General features: G+C 39.4%; 1 protein-coding gene across 2 annotated transcripts; it reads right to left on the bottom strand.

Annotated features, from left to right (window-relative positions):
- Positions 1 to 8748: 8748 nt before the first annotated feature.
- Positions 8749 to 19793, bottom strand: TOPORS (TOP1 binding arginine/serine rich protein, E3 ubiquitin ligase). 2 transcript variants are annotated; one of them, XM_004390931.2, is made up of 3 exons: positions 19430 to 19793; positions 17817 to 18011; positions 8749 to 12318 (listed from the first exon to the last, which is right to left on the bottom strand). In XM_004390931.2, exons 1-3 carry the CDS (start codon positions 19430 to 19432, stop codon positions 9391 to 9393), a joined length of 3126 nt encoding a protein of 1041 aa, XP_004390988.1. In that variant the 5' UTR covers positions 19433 to 19793; the 3' UTR covers positions 8749 to 9390. The 2 variants fall into 2 exon arrangements, with proteins under 2 accessions (XP_004390988.1, XP_004390989.1); XM_004390932.2 differs by lacking the exon at positions 17817 to 18011.
- Positions 19794 to 20352: the final 559 nt, after the last annotated feature.

Here is a 20352-nt window from a genome sequence, read left to right as displayed (position 1 = left end):
GTCTCATGTATCTACTTGAGCTAAGAAGCACACTCTTCACGAGTATCATTTTATGTCCCATAGTCCAGACTAATCTTTGTCTGAAGAGTTGGCCTTGAGAATGGTTTTAGTTTGGGGCTAACAGAGAGTCTGGGGGCCGTGTCTTCTGGGGTCCCTCCAGTCTCAGTCAAGCCATTAAGTCTGGTCTTTGTACTAGAATTTGAGTTCTGCAACCCACTTTTCTCCTGCTCCGTCAGGGACTCTCTGTTGTGTTCCCTGTCAGGGTGATCTTTGGTGGTAGCTGGGCACCAGCTAGTTCTTCTGGCCTCAGGCTGATGAAGTCTCTGGTTTTTGTGGCCCTTTCTGTCTCTTGGGCTAATACTTTCCTTGTGTCTATGGTGTTCTTCATTCTCCTTTACTCCAGGTGGGTTGGGACCAATTGCTACATCTTAGATGGCCGCTCGCTAGCTTTTAAGACACCAGATACGACTCACCAAAGTAGGATGCAGAACATTTTCTTAATAAACTTTGTTATGCCAATTGACCTAGATGTCCACTGAAACCATGGTCCCCAGACCCCCACTCCTGCTACTCTGTCCCTCAAAGTGTTTGGTTGTATTCAGGAAACTTCTTAGCTTTGGTTTAGTCCAGTTGTGCTGATTTCCCCTGTAGTGTGTGCTGTCCTTCTCTTCACGTAAGATAATTCTTGTCTTCTGTCTCGTTAGTGAATAACTCTCTGCCTCCCTCCTCACCCTCGTAACCATCAAAGAATGTTTTCTTCTGTGTTTAAACCTTTTCTTGAGTTCTTATAACTGTGGTCTTATACAATGTTTGTCCTTTTGCAACTGACTAAATTCACTCAGCATAATGCCTTCCAGATTCCTCCATGTTATGTTTCATGGATTCATCTTTGTTCTTTACCATTGAGTAGTATTCCGTTGTGTGAATACACCATAATTTGTTTATCCATTCATCCGTTGATGAGCACCTAGGTTGTTTCCATCTTTTTGCTATCGTGAACAGTGCTGCAGTGAACATGTGTGCACATATATCTATTCGTGTAACAGCTCTTATTTCTCAAGGATATATCCCAAGGAGCAGGATTGCTGGATCATATGGTACTTCTATTTCTAGCTTTTTAAGGAAGGGTCCTTGGTCTTCTTTTGTTGTTGCTGGTTGCTGTAAAGTTGATTCTGACTCATGGTGACCCCATGTGTGCAGAGTAGAGCTGCTCCATAGGGTTTTCAAGGCTGTGACCTTTCAGAAGTAGATCTCCAGGCCTGTCTCCCAAGGTGGGTTCCAACCACCAAACTTACAGCTAGTAGTGGAGCACTTAATGTGTTCACTGCCTAGGGACTCCTGGATCTTTCAGCAATATTTAGGGTTTTCAGAATACAGGGCTTACACATATTCTGCTAATTTGTTCTTAATGATTTTATGTTCTTATTTTATGTTTCTATTGAAAATTAAATTGTTTTTAAAGTTTCATTTGCAAATTGTTTGTTGCTAGTATATAGAAATACAAGTGATTTTTGTATATTGACCTTGTGGCATGTAACATTGTTAAATTCACCTATTAGATCTAGTAATTGTTCTGTAGATTCCTTAGGATGTTCTAGGTAAACAACCATGTCACTTGTAAATACATGGTATTACAATCCAAACTTAATGCCTTTTCTGACTGCACTGTATAGAAACTCCACTTGACAGCCTTACCGTATTACGGATCTCAGGGGAAATATGATCAACATTTCACCTTAATTATTATGTTAGCTCTAGGTTTTACTTAGATGCCCTTTATAAGCTGATGAAGTTCTCTTTTATTCTTGGCTTCTTGAGCTTGTTTTAAGTCATAAATAGGTGTTGAATATTTCAAATTATTGTTCTGCATCTATTGAGGTGATCATATATTCAGTTAATAAGCTTAATTTCATTGATTTTTGAATGTTAAAAACAACTTAGTATTCCTGGGATAAACCCCATTTGGTCATGATGTAGCATCCTTGTTATACATTCTTGCAGTGTGATGGATCGCTTTTGTATGGCCTTTCTCGCTATGGTCTTGTAACTCCCACCCAAGTTGATTGGGTAGAACTGTGCAAATAAGGTAGTTGTGGCCCATCAAGGGGATTGGTCAGTTTTGCCATCCCACTAGGCTGAAAAAAGAACCAGTTCCAGAGCAGAGAGAGGAATCCACCAACAACAACGAAGGAGAGCCAAGAGTGGGGCGTGCCGTTTGGACCCGGGATCCCTGTGCTGAGAAGCTCCTGGACCAGCAGGAGATGGCACTGTGGACTTCCCAGCCCATGGAGTGAGACAGCTGAGTGCCTCTGGGCCAAGGCTTACTGGAGGAGTAGGGTGCCTCTGGGCACTTATTGGCAGAGCTAAAAGTTTTGTAACACTTGACAGAGCAGGGCAGAGGCCAAGGGGCCAGAGAGTGGCATGCCTGTGGCACGACTGGCAAGAAGCTGTCCTGATGGAAGAACTGTTTCCTGAGATTCCAGAACCTGAATTGTAACCTGTTACTTCTCTAATAAACCCCATAATCGTGAGTATTGCCTGTGAGTTCTGTGTGGCCATTGCAATGAATTATCGAACTCAGCAGAGAGGTAGAGAATGCAGTGGGAGGGACGGTTAGTGCCAGAATTGGTAAAGACAGCAGAGAGAAGAGGCAAGTCGGACCTCTGCCTCATAGGAATCAGACTTGGGCTGTTGATCTTGATTCTCCTTCCTCCTCGTGGAGTTAGAGGAAGTCAGACGCTGCCTCCACGCCGTTTTTACAATTCTGGATTCAGTTTGTCTTATTTTCATAAATATATTTTTGTCTATGTTCATGATGGCTATTGGTCTGTAATTTTCTTTGTGTGTGTGTGTGTGTGTGTAATCCCTTTTTCAGGATTTGGTGTCAAGGTTATGCTAGCCTCATAAAACAAGTTGGGAAGTGTCCTCCTCTATTTTCAGATAGTTTGTGTAAGACTGGTGTCATTTCTTCCTTAAATGTTTAACAGAATTCACCACTGAAACATTTGGGCCTAAAGTTTTCTTTGTTGTAAGAGTCTTTATAACAAATTCAATTTATTCCATAGATATAAGATTATTCTTATTTTTTATTTCATCCTCAATCAGTTTTGGTAAGTTGTGCTTTTCAAGAAATTTGATCATTTCATCTAAATTGTCAAGTTTAATGACAAAGTTATTCACAATGCTCCTTATTTTACCTTTTTTTTTTAAATCAATCTTTCTAGACATTTACTGATTTTATTAATCTTTTCAAAGAACCAGTTTTGGGTTTTGATAATTTATTGTTATTCTATTTCATTGATTTCTGCTCTTATCATTAATTTGTTTCTCCTATTCCCTTTGGATTTAATTTGCTCTTCTTTTACTACCTTAAAGTGGAATGAACAATGCAGCACTATGCAAAATTTTTAAAAAATGAAAACGAGTTAAATGTCCATTAGTAGGGTACATACAGCTATACAGTGTGTACTACCAGCCTTCATTACCAGCCTTCATAAAATACAGTGTGTATTACCAGCCTTCATGTAGTAAACATTTAAGTAATGATTTAGAAGTGTGTTACCGTATATGGTAGCCACTACCATAAGTGGCTATTAAGCACTTGATATGTAACTAATCCAAATCAATATATGCTAGAAGTGTAAAATACACACCAAATTTCACTTTGTATTAAAAAAGAATATAAAATATGCTAATTTTATGCTGATTACATGTTGAAATGATATTTTTAGATATTGGGTCAAATAAAATATATTATTGAAATTACTATTAGTTTCTTTTTACCTTTTCAATATGGCTACAAGAAAATTTTAAACTCCACATGTGACTCACACTATAGTTATATTGGACAAAAATAATTTGGAAAGATATCTGAAATATAAGTGAAAAAGGAAGGTGCAAAGCATTATGTGCAAAAAGATCCCATGTGTATTATATATTCACACATACACGCAGGCTTGTATTGAATAGAAGCTATCTGGAGAGATGTACAGGATATTCTTTAGTTGGGGGGAGGAATAGAGATGGTGGAAGAGGATACTCACTGGCACCCAACAACAGACTAGGTGAATTAGGAGGGAAATGACAAGAGAGTTACAGGTATAGCAAGGGAGTGACTTAAACATAATCCAGGAAATGACAGCTGCAATATGAAGGGAAGTGAAGAGAAGGAGGGTGATTGATAGAAACAATGGGGTCAAAAGATTGCACTTCTTCGTCCTATATTCTGCCTGAAAATCCTCCAAGATATCCTTGGATGCAGCCTACCCTGCTTTACCCAGAGCAACGTTTCCTAATACACTGATCACAAGTAACACACAGGTAACAATGAGGTGCTCCCGAGAACTTAAAAACAAGATTAACTTCTCAAAAAATCTGTTTGTGTCGTACTGTGTGCAGGGCACTGTATTAGGTACAGGAGACATAAAATGGAAGACACAATTGAAGAATATGGGACTAACGAAATTTCTTCTTGTTCTCTTTTGAAAGTCTTTTCTTTTGCTGGCCTCCTTAATGTTTTGTTCCCTAGAATTCTCACCTATGTCTGCTTCTCTTCTTGCTCTACTTCCTCTTTCAGGGAGATTTTATCTACTCCCACAGCCTCATTACTACTCTAGCTCCCAGTGACCCCTAAATTATCTATTCTACAAGATTCACACTATTTCCAGCTGCCCACTGGAAATCTTCATGAGGATGGGCATACTCTAGTCCATGCTGTCCAACAGAATTTTCTATGATGATGGAAATGTTATATACTTGTACTGTCCAATATAGTAGCCACATGTGGATATTGAGCACTTGAAATGTGGCTAGTACAAGAAACTGAATCCTTAATTTTGTTTAAATAGCCACATGAGGTTACCAATATTACCAGTAAGGGGCAAATGAGTATCATGTGCCTCCAGATATGACACCCTGTAAACACACCACCAGTATGTAGTATTCCAGCCAAATATGCACAATCTAAATCTAATCATGAAGAAACATCATAAACTCAAATTGAAGAACATTTTATAAAACATCTTCAAAAGTGCCAACGTCACAAAAGACAAATAAAGGTTAAGGAACTGTTCCAGATTAAAGAAGATTTAAAAACAAAACAAAACAAAATGCAATCCTGGCTTCGATCCTAGGAGTGGGGTGGGAGGAAATTGCTATAAAGGACATTGTTAGAATGGGCAGTTGCAATATTAGAATATGGGCTGTAGCTTATTGTATCAAACTTAGATTTCCTCAATTTGATAACCGTACTATGGTCATGTATATCCTTGTTCTTAGGAAATATATACTGAAATATTAGGGGATAAAGGGACATTGTGTATGCTACCTACTCTCAAATGGTTCAGAAAAATACTACATATATAGATGGAAAGATTGATAAAGCAAATGTGGATAAATGTTAAAAATTGGTCAATCAGGGTAAAGCAGATATGGGAATTCTTTGTACTATTCTTACAATTTTTCTGTAAGTTTGAAATCATTATAAAACAAAAAATTAAAAAAAGAAAATCCCCTACAGGGCTGCAAGCTTGCCTGCATGAGTGTGTCAATGAGTTACCAGCAATGTATAGTCAACAAAAGGCGGTAAATTACAAAGGCAAACATACATCAAAATCCCTTCCTCTGAGAGGCAGTCACTGGACAAGTATTCTGGTCCCATTTGTAAGGTTGGGACTGTAGACATAAGGATCTTAGATAGATCATACAGTTAATTACCCACTACCCTTGATGCCATGCTCAGAAGCAACCTTATGATTTAGCTTTCCATGCAGGTTTTACTAAGGCACTGGAAATGCACTGGACGTGTCTATACATATTCTGGTCTCAGTGACTACATTATGGTAAATCAATCAATTACCATTTCGATTGTACGCAGGTCTAATGAGTTTCATGTTAGAAATGAATCTATGCTCTGAACTGATGAAATCGCTGTTTTGAGCCTGTGTGATGCACAAGAACCCCCACCCTACCCCAGACCAAGTCATGCGTGCAATCTGGCAGCTTGAGCACCTTCAGAAAAATTTTCCCAGTCCAGAGGTGCGGTGCTGGTTGGCTCATTGTGTGCCTACCCTGCACTGGCAGCGGACTGCAATGATTCCCCAGGATGGAAGAATTCCCAGGACTTGTGGTTAGTCCCCTGCTGTTTAAGCCCCTCCCCTACTACCACCCACCATTACTAGAGATTCGATGGTTTAGTGAGACCCCATTGGAGAGCTGAGAAGGTTGAACTTGACTACCTGGACTACCCATACCCCATTGCCGTGGAGTCGACTCTGGACTCACAGTGACCCTATAGGACAAAGTAGAACTGCCCCATAGGGTTTCCAAGGAGCAGCTGGTGGATTTGAACTGCCAACCTTTTGGTTAGCAGCTGAACTCTTTAACCACCACCAGGGCTCCACTACTTAGACTAGGAAGTAAAAATCCTAACAAGATTTTGCTAAGTGAGCTGAAGGAAGGTACTTATGAGCAAGGCTGCGTTTCCTTTATACAAGTAAGTGTCAAAAAACACTGGAAATTAAGTTTTTTAAAAAAAGTCTCGTAACACTGAATTCAGATGACAAGAATATGTTAGGCTAAAAAAGTTTATAGTGGAGCTTCCTGAAAGCAGAAAGGTCTTGGCCAATTTCTTAAATCCCTAGTACTTATTTATTCATCCAGTGAGTCTTTTTAAACACTTCCTACGTGAAAGCAAATAGTGAATGGGGATACAGCAGTGCACCTGCGTATAGTTGTCAAAGAACTATCATACCCCAAAACCAAAACCAAAGCCACTGTCCTTGAGTTGATTCTGACTCATAGTGACCCTATAAGACAGAGTAGAACTGCACCAGTTTCCAAGGCTGTAAATCTTTATGGAAGCAGATTGCCACATCTTTCTCTGTGGAGTGGCCAGTGGCTTCCCACTGCCAACCTCCTGGTTAGCAGTCGAGTGCTTAACCATTGTGCCACCAGGGCTCCTAACTATCAGACCAGTAGGGGATAAAAACATTTAGTAATCAATTCAAATTGTGCCAAGAGCGCCGGAGTCCGGTGTTAAATGAGCAATTAAGGGGTAAATAGTGGGGAGAAGGGGCACACTTTAACGAAAATCTTGAGCAGGATGGAATTCAATGGCCAACTGAAAAAATACGCCATGTTGAAGGCTCTAAAGTAGTAGGGAGCAACACCTCCATATTGTGGCTACAGCTAGTGAGGTGAGGAAAGCTGGAGATGGACCAGAGCCTGATTTGGCAGAGGTTTATGAACAGTATCAAGCTGTTCAGTTGTGTTTGTGTGTTTAGGAATAAGAAGCTACTTAAGTATTTTAAGCAGGGAAATGAAAGGGTTTTTTTGTTGTTGTTGTTGTTTTTTAAGTTCTTCTGAATACTACCTCAAGAATAGATTGGGGAAAGGGGTGGGTATAGAACAACAGATAGTGAATGCAGCCAGCCCCAGTATAATACAGATGAGAAATCACAGCTGCCTAGACTGGGTGATGATATACACACAATAAAAACATTAAAAAAAAAAAAATGACCAGAATTTGGTGACCGGATGAGGGGACTGAAGTGGGAGAGAAATCGAAGGCTTCTAAATTTTTGGTTTGAACACCTACGAGGATGGTGATATGAATTAAGATAGGTTTTCAATAAATATTTAACTGAGAGCCCAATGTAAAATCAGATGTGGAATAAAATAGCATTGTTAAGTTTTAATATTAAGAAAAATCATATTGTTTAAGTACAAGTAATTTCATAATTTGAGTATATTCCTTAATCAAATATAGTCTTCCTACAATCTCTCAATGTCTGAGCTTACTAAAAATTGCCTACATCAATTTTAGATTCTTATAATTTTAAGCCAGTTTCCTACTGCCCTAAGGATAAATGCAAACTCTAAGAGGACCTACAAAGTTTGGTCCCATACTCCTTGTCCTTTGGCTAACCCTGCCTTCTTTAAGTTCCTAGAATATGCTAGGCTTCTCTTTTGCCTTTGGATCTTTGCATTATCTTTTCCTGTGGACAGCTGTGCAGCAGCTTTACCCCTAATTAATATCTACTTGTCTTCCAGATTCTAAGTCAACCATCACTTCCACCTGAGACCAGGCTCTCATTATATGAGACCTGGGCCTCTTGGAGCAAATTATACTCTCTCCAGAGAACTTTATATAGTTTGTAACGTCATAGCTATAGGAGTACTGTCTGTCTTACTCAACAGCCTGTAAGCCCCATAAGGGCAGGGAGAATGTCTGCTTTGCTCTATCACTGAATCCCTAAAAACCTAGTATAGAACCTGCCACACCACAGGCATTCCAATATCTCTTGAATACTGTATGTATACGGTAGCAGGCAAATTGAAGGCTAAATTTAGATTTAATTCAACCTCACCTGTTCACTGGTGATCTTACATCAGGCTTGAGATAGAGCAATTTTATCATCTCTAAAACAGGATAAAACATAAACATAGCCACTCTTTGTAAAAAGAACTACCAATGTAAAAGAAATTAAGTTTTTTTGCTTTTGTTTTTAGTAAGCTAAATGTTATATAACTGCATTTTGCTGAAGATAGAAAGCAAATAAAACACTCCTCATACTCAGTCTAAGGAACTAAAGCACAATCATTAAAACTGTGAGGTTAAATGAAGATCACCTGAAATTCATATGACACAATTATATCTTTAGCTATTTTCTAGGTCTTAGCTGCACTGAAGTATCTGATTGGAAAAAAAAAAAAATAGCAATACTGCACAGAGAAAATTTTGGATTCTTGTTTTAAAACGTTACTCTTTTATTTTTTCTTTAGTTGAATATGTATACATTTGTTTTACTGGCAGTCCAGATAAACAAGTATATAAAGGAAATGTTTAAATTTTTCTTTTTGGCAGATGTCAAGATAAACTGTGCAGATTAAAATGCCTCAATTTAACCTGAAGAAATGGTTTTGAATCCATACAAATTTTTCTTTAAGAAAAATAAAGACAGTCCAAATGGATTCCCCCAGCTTATAACACATTTTCAGAATAACTCTCAGGGAAGGAAAAAAAAAAAAAAAATTCAAAAATACTCATTGACTACTTTAAAAATATGTCAATACCATATGGCTTTATGAAACAACTTCTAAACTTTACATTTTTTATTTAAAAAGGATCCCAAATTTTAAATAAACTGCTAGCAGTATCATTTTCTTCACTTAAAAGTGCATATATCTGAGGGAGGACTTACATACATCTGGGACAAATAAAATGCTTTTTTACAAACTTTTAACACACAAAACAATTAAAATATTTTAAAGGAAGAGTTTTCACCAAGAGTCATCTTTAAACAGACTGCAGTAGATGACACTGTTCCTTTTTTTTTTTTTTCCTTCTTTTTATACCACCAGGATTCTCAATGAGATGCTTTGGCAGTTTTAAGACATAGCATGGTCTCTACCAAGAGACACTGACATTAATGATGTCCGTGAAGATGGCAATTGCCTTGATGGCTCAGTTTGAAGAGATACATTTCTGGACTGGTTCTCCAAGTCAGAGGCAAAGGTGCTCTCTTCTCTTACATCAAGAGTTTGTTCAGTTGAAGATGCCTGGGGTGGAATATTATTTACAGTTCTATTGGCATTATCCAAGTTGTTAGCAAGTGTGGTAATATCACAGTCCTTGTCCAGGACACCAAATTCATCTTCTATTGTAACTACATCTTTCGTTTCAAATGGGTCCAAGGAAGGAGCGAAAATCTCATTTTGTACAGGGTCTGGAGGACCACTATTGTCATATTCTGTATCTTCCTTTACTTCGGAATCCTTATCAGTATCACTGTCAATAGTAATTACAACTGGGGAACGGGAAGCATTATCTCCATGGTGTTTCTTATGCTTCTTCTTGTGTTTCTTCTTTTTCTTTTTATGATGTCTAGTTGTATCAGTAGCTTTCCCTTCATAAACTATCTCTACACTTAGGCTCCGGGTCCTCCTTTTTCTCCTCTTGTGTTTTGTCTCTCTGTCTGATGATCGGCTGTCTGAAAAGCTGTCACTCTCATTTTTGTAGTTTCCATCCAATTTTGATGAAGATTTTTGGTAACGACTGTCCTTCACTTTAGAAGCAAATTCACGGGATGGTTGCCCAACTTCGTTAGTACCCTCCAAATGCCGTGTTTTATATTTTCGTTTCCCTCCAGGCTTTTCACTTCTCACCCGATCAGGCCCTGCTGATGCAGTCCTTGATCTATTACTAGACAGGCTCCTTGATCTGTGCCTTTCATAGTAGTAATATTTCCTTTCACTGTGATTATTTTTTTTCCTAGCATTTGTCCTTTCAGAAAAGGACTGAATTCTAAATTCTGGACTTGAAGACTGTCTGGAATAATGAGCTCTGGACAGAGTCCTCCTCCTATACGATGATTCATAACCATCCCTGTCCTTGTTTCTACTATAGTAAGTATATTCCCACTTATATCTGCTTCCATAATTATTTCTTAAATAATAACGATCTCTATTTCTGCTCCGTGATCTTCTTTTACCATGATCACTGCTACAAGACCTTGATCTGCTTGTGCTTTCACTACTCAGGGACAGAGTTTGGCTTCTTCTCGACCAACTACTATCTCTAGTTCTTGATCTCTTTTTGTCTCGTCTTCCTCTAGGTCTGCTACTCTCTCTGCTTCTGGATCGCTTACTTTTCATCCTTTTCTTACCGTGATGCTTTCTACGATTCTTCTGATCATGCCCACTTCTACTCTGGGAACGTGAATCTGAACTTCTTGATCTTCCCCTCTTTCTGTGTCTGTGGTTATGTGGGGAATATACTCTGTCTCTCACAGATGAGCTCAGGTCTCTGGGAGATGATGATGAGGATTGTTTCTCTTCCTTCTTTGATTTGATTCTCGTACCAGAATCACAATGACCTTTATTTATGTGTTCATCCTTCCCAAGGACAGAGTGTGGAGATGAACATCTACTAACATCACTATCACCAGAACTGTAAGACTGCTCTTGTTCTTGTGTCTTCACTGTATCCATTTTCTCATAAGAGCCTAACTCCTCAGAATCAGAGGACAGTTCAACAAGTTCTGGGGTCCTCTCAGCTAGTGGTTTAACAAACCCAACAATGACACAATTATCTGAGGAGGAATCACTGTCATTATTTAGGTCATCATTGGTTTGTGCTCCTTGTATCTGAGACGTGGTTCCACCTGTTACAAGTTCTTCATCTGAACTGTCAGAAGTATTTAAAAGGGAAGACATGGCAGCATGCACCTGCTCTGAGCTCGAATAAGATGGCCCTGGAGTTTCATCATCCCATGGTGCCTGACTAACAGTAGCTACATTAATATCCAGGTCTTGGGTCTCAGCCTCATCTGGAGATATTGTTATGACTGAAGAATCAGAATGGCTCCCTTCTTCATACGACGGAGCAGGGCAATCATAATTAGCATGCTGATCAAAAGCTGCCATGTTAAAAGGAGATCTAGCAAAACTGATAAATTCATGTATAAAATGCTCAGTCCGATTAAGTAAAAATGGTCTTAAATCAGACACAAATGCCTGACTTTCTAAGTCATAGCGAGTAACATTACTCATGATGATGTGCTGGACAATATTCACTAAAGATCCATGAGCTCCAAAAAGAACTGTAAGTTCACGTTTTAACCAGGGGACTAATCTGTGAAGGCAAGCTGGATTTCTACGGAAAAATTCAGCTGAAATATCCCTGTAGCGGCCACCATCTTCAATATTTCTAACACGAGCACCAGCACGATAGAGAGTTCGTCTAAAATTAATAATATCCTGCTCTTGAATTTTCCGCATAGATCTTTCATCTGCAGTAGCTGGCCTCCTCATTGCAATCTGTCTCGTAAGCTGAGGAATTTCACCATCTCTAGGTCTTGCTGAAATGCCTAACCCTTCAAATAGTACTCCACTATCTGGTGGAGTTGTTGTTCTTCTATTCACAGTACCACTAGGTGAATAAACAGAAGTATTTCTGTCCCTTGTCACAGTTGTACGGTAGCGAAATCGTCGAACATCAGGAGTGGCAAAATTATATGAAGGCCTTAGGACATATTCCTTGAAGTCATCTTCAGCCCTCACAGAATGGAAAATAGAATCAAAGGGCTGTTTGCATAGTGGGCATTCAGCTTTGTTTTTTGACCACTCCTGTACACAGCGAAAACAGAACTTATGTAGGCAGCGATCTAAGTAAGACACATTATCAAATCTATCCAAGCATATAGGACACTTAGAATCAGGAGATGCATCAGCTGGTACTGTCTGCTGCAATTTGCTAGTGCCAGCTTTAGGTGAAAAGTTGTCCATTTTAAATTCCTTAGCAGCTGATGCCATTATCTGTAAAAGGGAAAGAAACGTATCAGTAACCTGATAAAAGAGGAATGATTATACTGTGATGATAGAATCTGCCTCACAGGGTTTGTGAAGATATAAAAAGGCCCTTAGAGAGTGTGTTGAATACATAGTAAGCTCTCAATTACAATATTCTATTATTCTTTTTAAAAGATATTTTAATTGAGAAACATTTCAAGTATACAAAAAAGTGCAAAAGAAAATATACCAAGCACCCATGTACCCACCACTCAGATTTAACTAACATTTCTCATGTTTATTCCAGATTTTTTGAAAGAAATTAAATATTATAGGTTCAGCTAATGTCCCACTATTCTGTCTTTCCCTCCTATCACACTCTAGAAAACAAAAAACAAAAATACCACAGTTGGTGTTACTCCTATTTATGGTTTTATACCTTTCATACACATCTGTCCCCAACAATACAGACTATTAATTTGTTTTATTTGTGAGAAATACTGTACGTATACTTTTTAAAAAGCTTTTAACAGCTTTACTGAGATAGATTATATACCACAAAGTTAACCTGTTTAATGCTGTGGTTTTAATGAAAGATTTTCGTGAAAAGAAGGATCCTTTAGTTAAGATTAAATAATGTAAAAGCATTCAAGTGTAGTGCCTGACTTATAGTAACTGCTATTATTATTACTACAGTATTATAATCAGTCCATCACGAATTCCTTTAATTATCTCTAAGAAGCCCACCTTAGCTTTTTTCTTCAATCAAGAAGTCAAATATCTTGAAATCATGTTTTCAACCCCTTTCCCTATTACCTTTTCCAACAAGGATCACAAGGATCTTGTTTTTCTTTCTTTAAATTTATCAGTTTACATTGCCCCTTAACTTACAAAATGAATTTGCCAGAACTGAAATCTAATATACATTATATTTTAGCCTTGAGGAGTCCCTGGATGGCACAAACAGTTAAGCACTCAGCTACTAGCTGAAAGGCTGGTGGTTCAAACCCACCCAGAGGTGCCTTGGAAGACAGGTCTGGCTACCTGCTTCTGAAAGGTCACAGCCTTGAAAACCCTATGGAGCAGTTCTACTTGCCACAAGTCAGAATAAACTTGATAGTAACTAACAACAACCTCCTCTTATTAAAAAAAAAACTGTGTATCATTTTATATACATTAAACATTATCTTCTTAGTTTATGTTTCCCTAGGCCTACTACTCATACGGAGTCCTGGTGGCACAGTAGTTAAAGCGTTGGACTGCTAACCAAAAGGTTGGCAGTTTGAAACCACCAGTGGCTCTGTGGGAGAAAGATGTGGCAGCCTGCTTCCATAAAGATTTACAGCCTTGGAAACCCTATGGGGTCACTATGAGTCAGAATCAACTCAATGGCAGTGAGTTGGTTTAACTACTCATCTTTCTACACCACCTCTATCATAGGAAGTTCCATCACTGGGCAACTGCTGTCAAGTTAGTCACATAATAGAACTGTCATTTTCTAAACAATGCACATTTGGTCTTACCAAATTATAACAAAAACAAAAACCCACAACAAAAATCTATGATTGTGAAATACAAGGACATCATCATAGATTTCAAATAAAATTTGTTCATCTAGGGCATCTTTGCTTTCTCAGAGCCATAACTTAATAAGCAATCAATTAATGCTAGACAAATGTCTCTTCAAGGATTAGAATATTTCTAGTCTTCTATTTTCTAGGCTGTAAATGCAAACATCACCACTGCCTTAAATATTTAACAGGCCTGGAAAACCAGTTGCTGTTGAGTCAATTCCAACTCCTGGTGACCCCATGTACTTCAGAGTAGAACTGTGTTCTGTAGGGTTTTCAATGGCTGTGATCTTTCAGAAGTAGATCACCAGAATTATAAATACATAATACTAACTGAATTTTTAATATATTTAGATTCTGAAACCTTGATAGTGTATATATTTCTCAGCATTACTCCCTACTTTCTAATAGTTTATCTCCTGACTCAGTAAAAATATACCTAATTACATAGATACATACCTTTAGGATCAGAGACAGTATGCATGTGTTGGGGGGAGGGAACTGGCTAGATTATCAGAAGGCCTAGACTGACAACCAGGCTTCATCTAAAACTAGCTCTGTAAACCAGAGGGATTATTAGACTTTAAAATGTTTACGTTTTCTACTAGGTCATGGAGAGTAGCAAACATCAATTAAATTCAGTTGAAATAAAAAATTATATCCATGAAACAAGGCTGGTAAATTTTACATTATTACATTTTATCTTAATTTGTTTCTTTGGGATATAGAATTTTAGTGTTTACTCAACATTTCATTTCACAGAATGAATTTATGGAAGGATATAATTCAGTACTAAACTTGAAGTTCGTATAAAAGAACATATTAAGTATGGTATTTTAAAAATGGAAACTTAGTCTTCCCTAGTTTTATAAGTCTATTGATTACTTTAGCACAGGGCTAAAGAATAACTGGTAATGTACACAGTAGGTAAAAATAACAAATAAATTAAGAGTTGTGTCTTGTATTTCTACACAAGAATGTCTTTAGCTATAAAGAACGGTAACTGTTAGAAATATTAAACAATGGCAATGCATGTAAGATCATCAAATTGATGATTTACCCCCTTCAGAAACATCACTAAATACTAATATCGAAATGTTTGTTAAAATACAAATGAAGTAGTTACCATATGACCCAGAAACTCTGCTCTATCTACCCAAGAAAAATGAAAACATATGTCCACACAAAAACCTGCACAAGAATGTTCATAGTAGCATTATTCATAATAGCCCCAAGGTAGAAACAACTCAAAATTCCATTAACTGATGAATGGATAAATAAAATGTGGTATATCCATATAATGGACTATTATTTGATAATAAAAAGGAATTTACAATTACAGATTTATTTTAGATTAAGTAATTTGTTCAATTAGTGAGGGACTAAGTCAGGATTTGAAGCCAGGTCTGTGTGGCTAACTGAAAGGTTGGAGGTTTGAGTCCACCCAGCGGCACGTCAGAACAAAGTACCAATACATACAACATGGATGAACTTTTTAATTATGCTAAATGGAAAAAAAAGTCACAAAAGACCACATATTGTATGATCCCATTTCTAGTAAATGTCTATCATAAACAAATCTATATCCTTATTAGAAAGGCTATAGAAAGCAGATTGATGGCTGCCTAAGGCAGGGGCCAGGTGAAGGGTTGGGCAAGTTGACAAACGAGTACAATGTTTCTTTCTGTGATGATGAAAATGTTCCACAGTTAGATCATGGCTATACTTTGCACAACTCTGTAAATAATACCTAAAACCATTGAGTTATACACTTTAAACACATGAACTCTATGGAATATAAATTGTATCTCACAACTATTTAAAAAATACAAATTAAGTCATAAAACAGGCAACAGATTATCAGGTTTGCAGGAATGGCAGATTTGATGGTAGACACATTTTGTGCTTCAGGTTCTAGAAGAAGCCTGTGATAAAGGTCTCTACCCTAACCCGTTTCCTTCGAGTCTATTCTAACTCTTAATAACTCTATACCTTATCACTCTAAGAATTAGGACTACAAATTAAATACCCCACAGGGGAAAAGACTAATTAGTTCTTGTGATTCAACTTCCTAAACTGCCTTCCAAAGGTGAAATAAAGTTTACCATCTTTGGGATAAACTAAGCCAAAACATCATTTCCCCAAATTTTAACATCTGCTGGCTTGAACAAGAGTAAGAATCCTTCATTGTCACAATTTAGGAGAGTTTCAGACAATCAGTAAGCATACTATCCAGGGAAAATGGAAAGGGGAGGATAAAAAATCAGGAGGATAAAGAAAAACATAGACTGGACATTAAAAAAAACAGCATGGTGATAACAACAAAGTAGGACTGCTTTGCAGAAGTAAATTTTTTATAAAGACTGACCTCCTATAAAAGCCATCTTCCATGACATTCCTTAAGGTATCACTGTATATAAAATGTAATCACCTGATCATATTTGGGACAGGGGTGTTAATTCTAATGTAGAGCCAGAGTTGAGAATCACCATGACTTATTAATTGTGTGACCTGGGGAAAATTAAGTTAATCTCTCAAAACCTTAAATTTTCTCAGTGTCTAAAATGAAGTAAATAACAATACCCATCTGAAAAGGTGGTTGTGTGAAGAGATATATTCCATGTAAACCCTTAGCACAGTGCTTGCTACACAGCAAGATTTTAACACTCTCCCCCTATGTTATCTGAAAATAAAATTAATTTTCGTAGTGTCCATCACCCATAACTGAACTGATTTCAATGACTGAGTCTTGTTAACAAATAATCTTCACACATAATATAATTATTGTACTTAATATTTAGGCAAAGTAGTTAAAAAGGGTTCACAAGTAGATAAAATAGAAAGATACCTCCAAGTATGGACCCTACCTCTTATCATCTTAAGGAACCTCTCTGAACTGCAGTCTAATCACCAATTCCAAAAGATGATACAAAGTTATAGGGTTTGTTAACCAGATCCCACCAAATTTAATCCCAATTCTAGCAATAAAAAGAATTGGTTGGGAACCATTTCCCCCTAAAGCCATTCATTCCAGATAAGCATGATTCTCCTGGCTGAGTGTATAGCTTTGCAATGATTTAAAAAAAAAAAAAAAACTCACCACATATTAGGTTAACTCTTGGGTAGCTGTTTCTTAGTTTATCTTAAATAATCTTGAAAATTACATACCATAAACTCTATTCACTTTTTCCCTTAACTCTTAAATCACTATCTGCCTCATCTCAGTATTGTCCCCTTCCTGCCCAGAAGAAAAGCTGCACTGACTGAAGAAGTCACAGGCAGGCGAGCTCAGCCCAGAATACACAACACTGAACAGACAGCTCCAATATTCAAGGTGATAGCCGCTTCTTTTGGATGAGAACTGCGACGGGTCAGGATCTAAGGTAAGCACCACGTGCATTACATAATCCTACACTCCATTACTCACTCATAGCGACCCTGCCTCACAGTTTCCAAGGCATAAATCTCTACGGAAGCAGACTGCCACATCTTTCTCCCGCAGAGCGGCTGGTGGGACCGCCGACCTTTCGGTAAGCAGCCGAGCGCTTAACTACTGCGCCACCAGGGCTTCTGTACATAATCATAAACGAACTAAAACAGTTATTCCCATTTTACAGACAGGCTCGGAGAGATAAGGGACTTGGCCAAGGTCACACCCCTGTCAGTGGCGATGCCAGAATTAAGACTCGAGCGGTTATTTTTTCAGAGACCAGGCTCTTTCCAGTACACAGCTAGGCTCGCGCCCCTCGGGAGCGCTTCCTTCGAAACGCAGCCCTCACCCGCCCACCGGCACAAATCCACAGGTGCGCCGCAGAGTCGCCAGCCCGCCCGCCGGGACACCCTGGCCCTCTGAAGCCGGGACGGCCCCGCAGGCCAAGACCACGGCCCCACGTCTTTGGGCCTCGCTCCCGGTCCACCCAGCCCCTGTGCCCCATTGTTCCCGATCCCACTCACCCCGGAGGATGCCGGCGCAGACCCGGCTGGGGCGCTCGTGGCCAGCTCCCGACGGCTCAGAAAGCTGGGTCGGTGACGGCAGGACCCACGAAGGCGTACCCGGCGACTTCTCCGCCTACTCTCAGGAGCTGGAGCGGGAGGGGGCGCTTCACCCTCCTCGCGAGACAGCGGAGACCCCGGCGGCTGCTGCGACCCCTGTGACGTAAAGCTCTCATCACCAATGGCAGCTTGGAGGTGGTGTCAGCTAGCAAGACCCCACCCCGCAGCCTCTGGCTCATCCAAACAGTATACCCGCCTTCTTACCGCATGCGCGTTATAAGGGCGCCGGCACTGAGGGCGGGGCTTAGCGCACTCCGGCCGGAGACTGGGCCCTTCACCCACCAGTCTATTCTTGGAGTGAGAAATCACTACCATCATCATCTTGCCTGTTATTATTAATCGCTGGGGGTTATAGGGCACTAACTTAATGTTCGCTCCTAAATTATCGGAAAACACAATAACTAGACAAAATCTTAGTTTGGTCTCATTTAAATATCACCAAACTGGGGAGAAGTTAGTAAAATTATCTCCACTATACAGGTAAACTGTTACACGGAGTGACTTGACCACCGGTTGCACAGCTAGGAAATAACATCGGGATTCGAATAGGATCCAAAGCCAGACACCAAGCAGTATCCAGTACAGCCTCCAGAAAGATCTACTCCAGTTTGGGGAGAAATAGTCAAGACATAACAGAATAGACCCTGAACTCTCCCCAAAGTTTTTTTCTCAAAGAACTTCTTTCCCCCTGCCCACTCCCCAAAATTTGGATTAAACTCGAAGATAATGTCTGAGATTTACAGATAAAGTCAGCCTAAAATAGCCCCATGGGCAGCCTCTACTACTCAGGCCTCAATGTGAGCGTCCCATTTTACAGATGAACTTGGCATAACCAGTCGCAACGCTCAACACTTGTTGACTGGCTGTTGCATTATGCCGGGTAATTCTTGCCACATATTTCTTCTCAGGAATATCATTTACATTAACAAGTTACTGCGTTCTCAGAGACTATACGTTTCTTGAAGGGCCCAATTAACAGAGCTTCCCACCTCAACTCGTCCCTTTCACATAAAAGAGTACACATTATTCTCATCTGCGTCACAGCTAAATATACAAACGTCTGTATCATGTAAAAACAGATCCGGGAACAACGTTTTCTTCCAGCGTTAGATTCCGATGCAATATTTAAAGCGCAGATTATAATTTTCAAACAAACTTTTAAATGCACACAACTGTACATTATCCTGCATTAACACTGCATCCTAACTGGAAACAAAACCGGCTCGCGAGGAACACCTATGTCGTTAGGTGGCAAACAGCAATTTTTAATGTATTTTCTCATTTATGTCATCCCTTCCCTGCAAGGCTGGCTAGGCCCCCATCACGTGACCCTCACCTCGGACTCCGGGCGGAAGAGGCCGGCCTGACCGACGGGAAACGCTCCCGGAGGCAAGTGGGAGGTCGTTCGTGCCCGACTGAAAGATGGCCGCTGCCGCCCAGCAGCCACCGCCCCGGAGGTTACTCTAGGGCCCGCAGCTTCCGCCTGTTCCCGCGGACCATCGCCGCCTCCTTACCATGAAGCCAGTGAATCGCCGCACCCTGGACTGGATTTATTCAATGGTAGGTTCCAAGTCTAGCGGGGCTCCACGGTGTAGACTCCCTGGGCCTGCAGGCGGGAGGTTCTCTGTTTCTTCAACACCCACAAACTCCAAAATCCATTCCTGCATTAAGCATTTCACTCCCTCACCTCGACTCCGCCTCTTCCTGGAGGACACGATCTTCCGCTTCTTACGTAAGGGCTGTTGGGTGTACTTGTCTCTGAGACCCTATTTATTGGAGATTGTCACTGTAATTCCCACTTTTGCAATGGTACACGGCCACTTGATAGGGGTGAAGTACAAGTTTTTTTGCTTTTTCTACCCCTTGCATTTTTTTTTTTTTTTTAGTTGCTCTTTGCGATCGTATTACTCTCCTGGGGATACGTCATTTATGCATCAACAGTAGCTGCACGACGACAGCTAACGAAGGAATACCCAGACAAAATCTTCGAGATGAATGAAAATTTGTAGTTCCTTCGGATTTAATTTTCTGCAAATACAATTCTTTACCTCATGCTTATCTGACACCTGTTTAGATTAAAAAAATCCATAATGTTAAAACTTTGAAATTTGTTTTTGCATAGCCCTTTATAATAACCACTAATATACGCCAACTTTTCAAAAGCTTGAAGATTTTAGTCTTACATTCTCATATGACAAAACTCAGATCAGCAACTTAGATCTGACAGCCTTTGAGTATCAGAGATGGAATCCAGGCATTTCAATCTAGACTTGCTAAAATACTTCTTTTACAATGCCTCAGAAAGATTTCTTTAAAACAGAAGTGGGTGGGATTTTTGTTCTTCTATTTGTTATACTGCAGTATTTCATTCTGTTGCATTCCCTCAGACCAAACTACATCCTGTTTTCCAATTCAGGAATGACCAGAACAAGTAGAG

The sequence above is a fragment of the Trichechus manatus genome, unplaced genomic scaffold, assembly GCF_000243295.1.
Source record: "Trichechus manatus latirostris isolate Lorelei unplaced genomic scaffold, TriManLat1.0 scaffold00355, whole genome shotgun sequence".
Classification (NCBI taxonomy): Eukaryota; Metazoa; Chordata; class Mammalia; order Sirenia; family Trichechidae; genus Trichechus; species Trichechus manatus.
The sequence above is the reverse complement of the archived record's forward strand: the minus strand, read 5'-3'. Positions and strand labels throughout refer to the sequence as shown.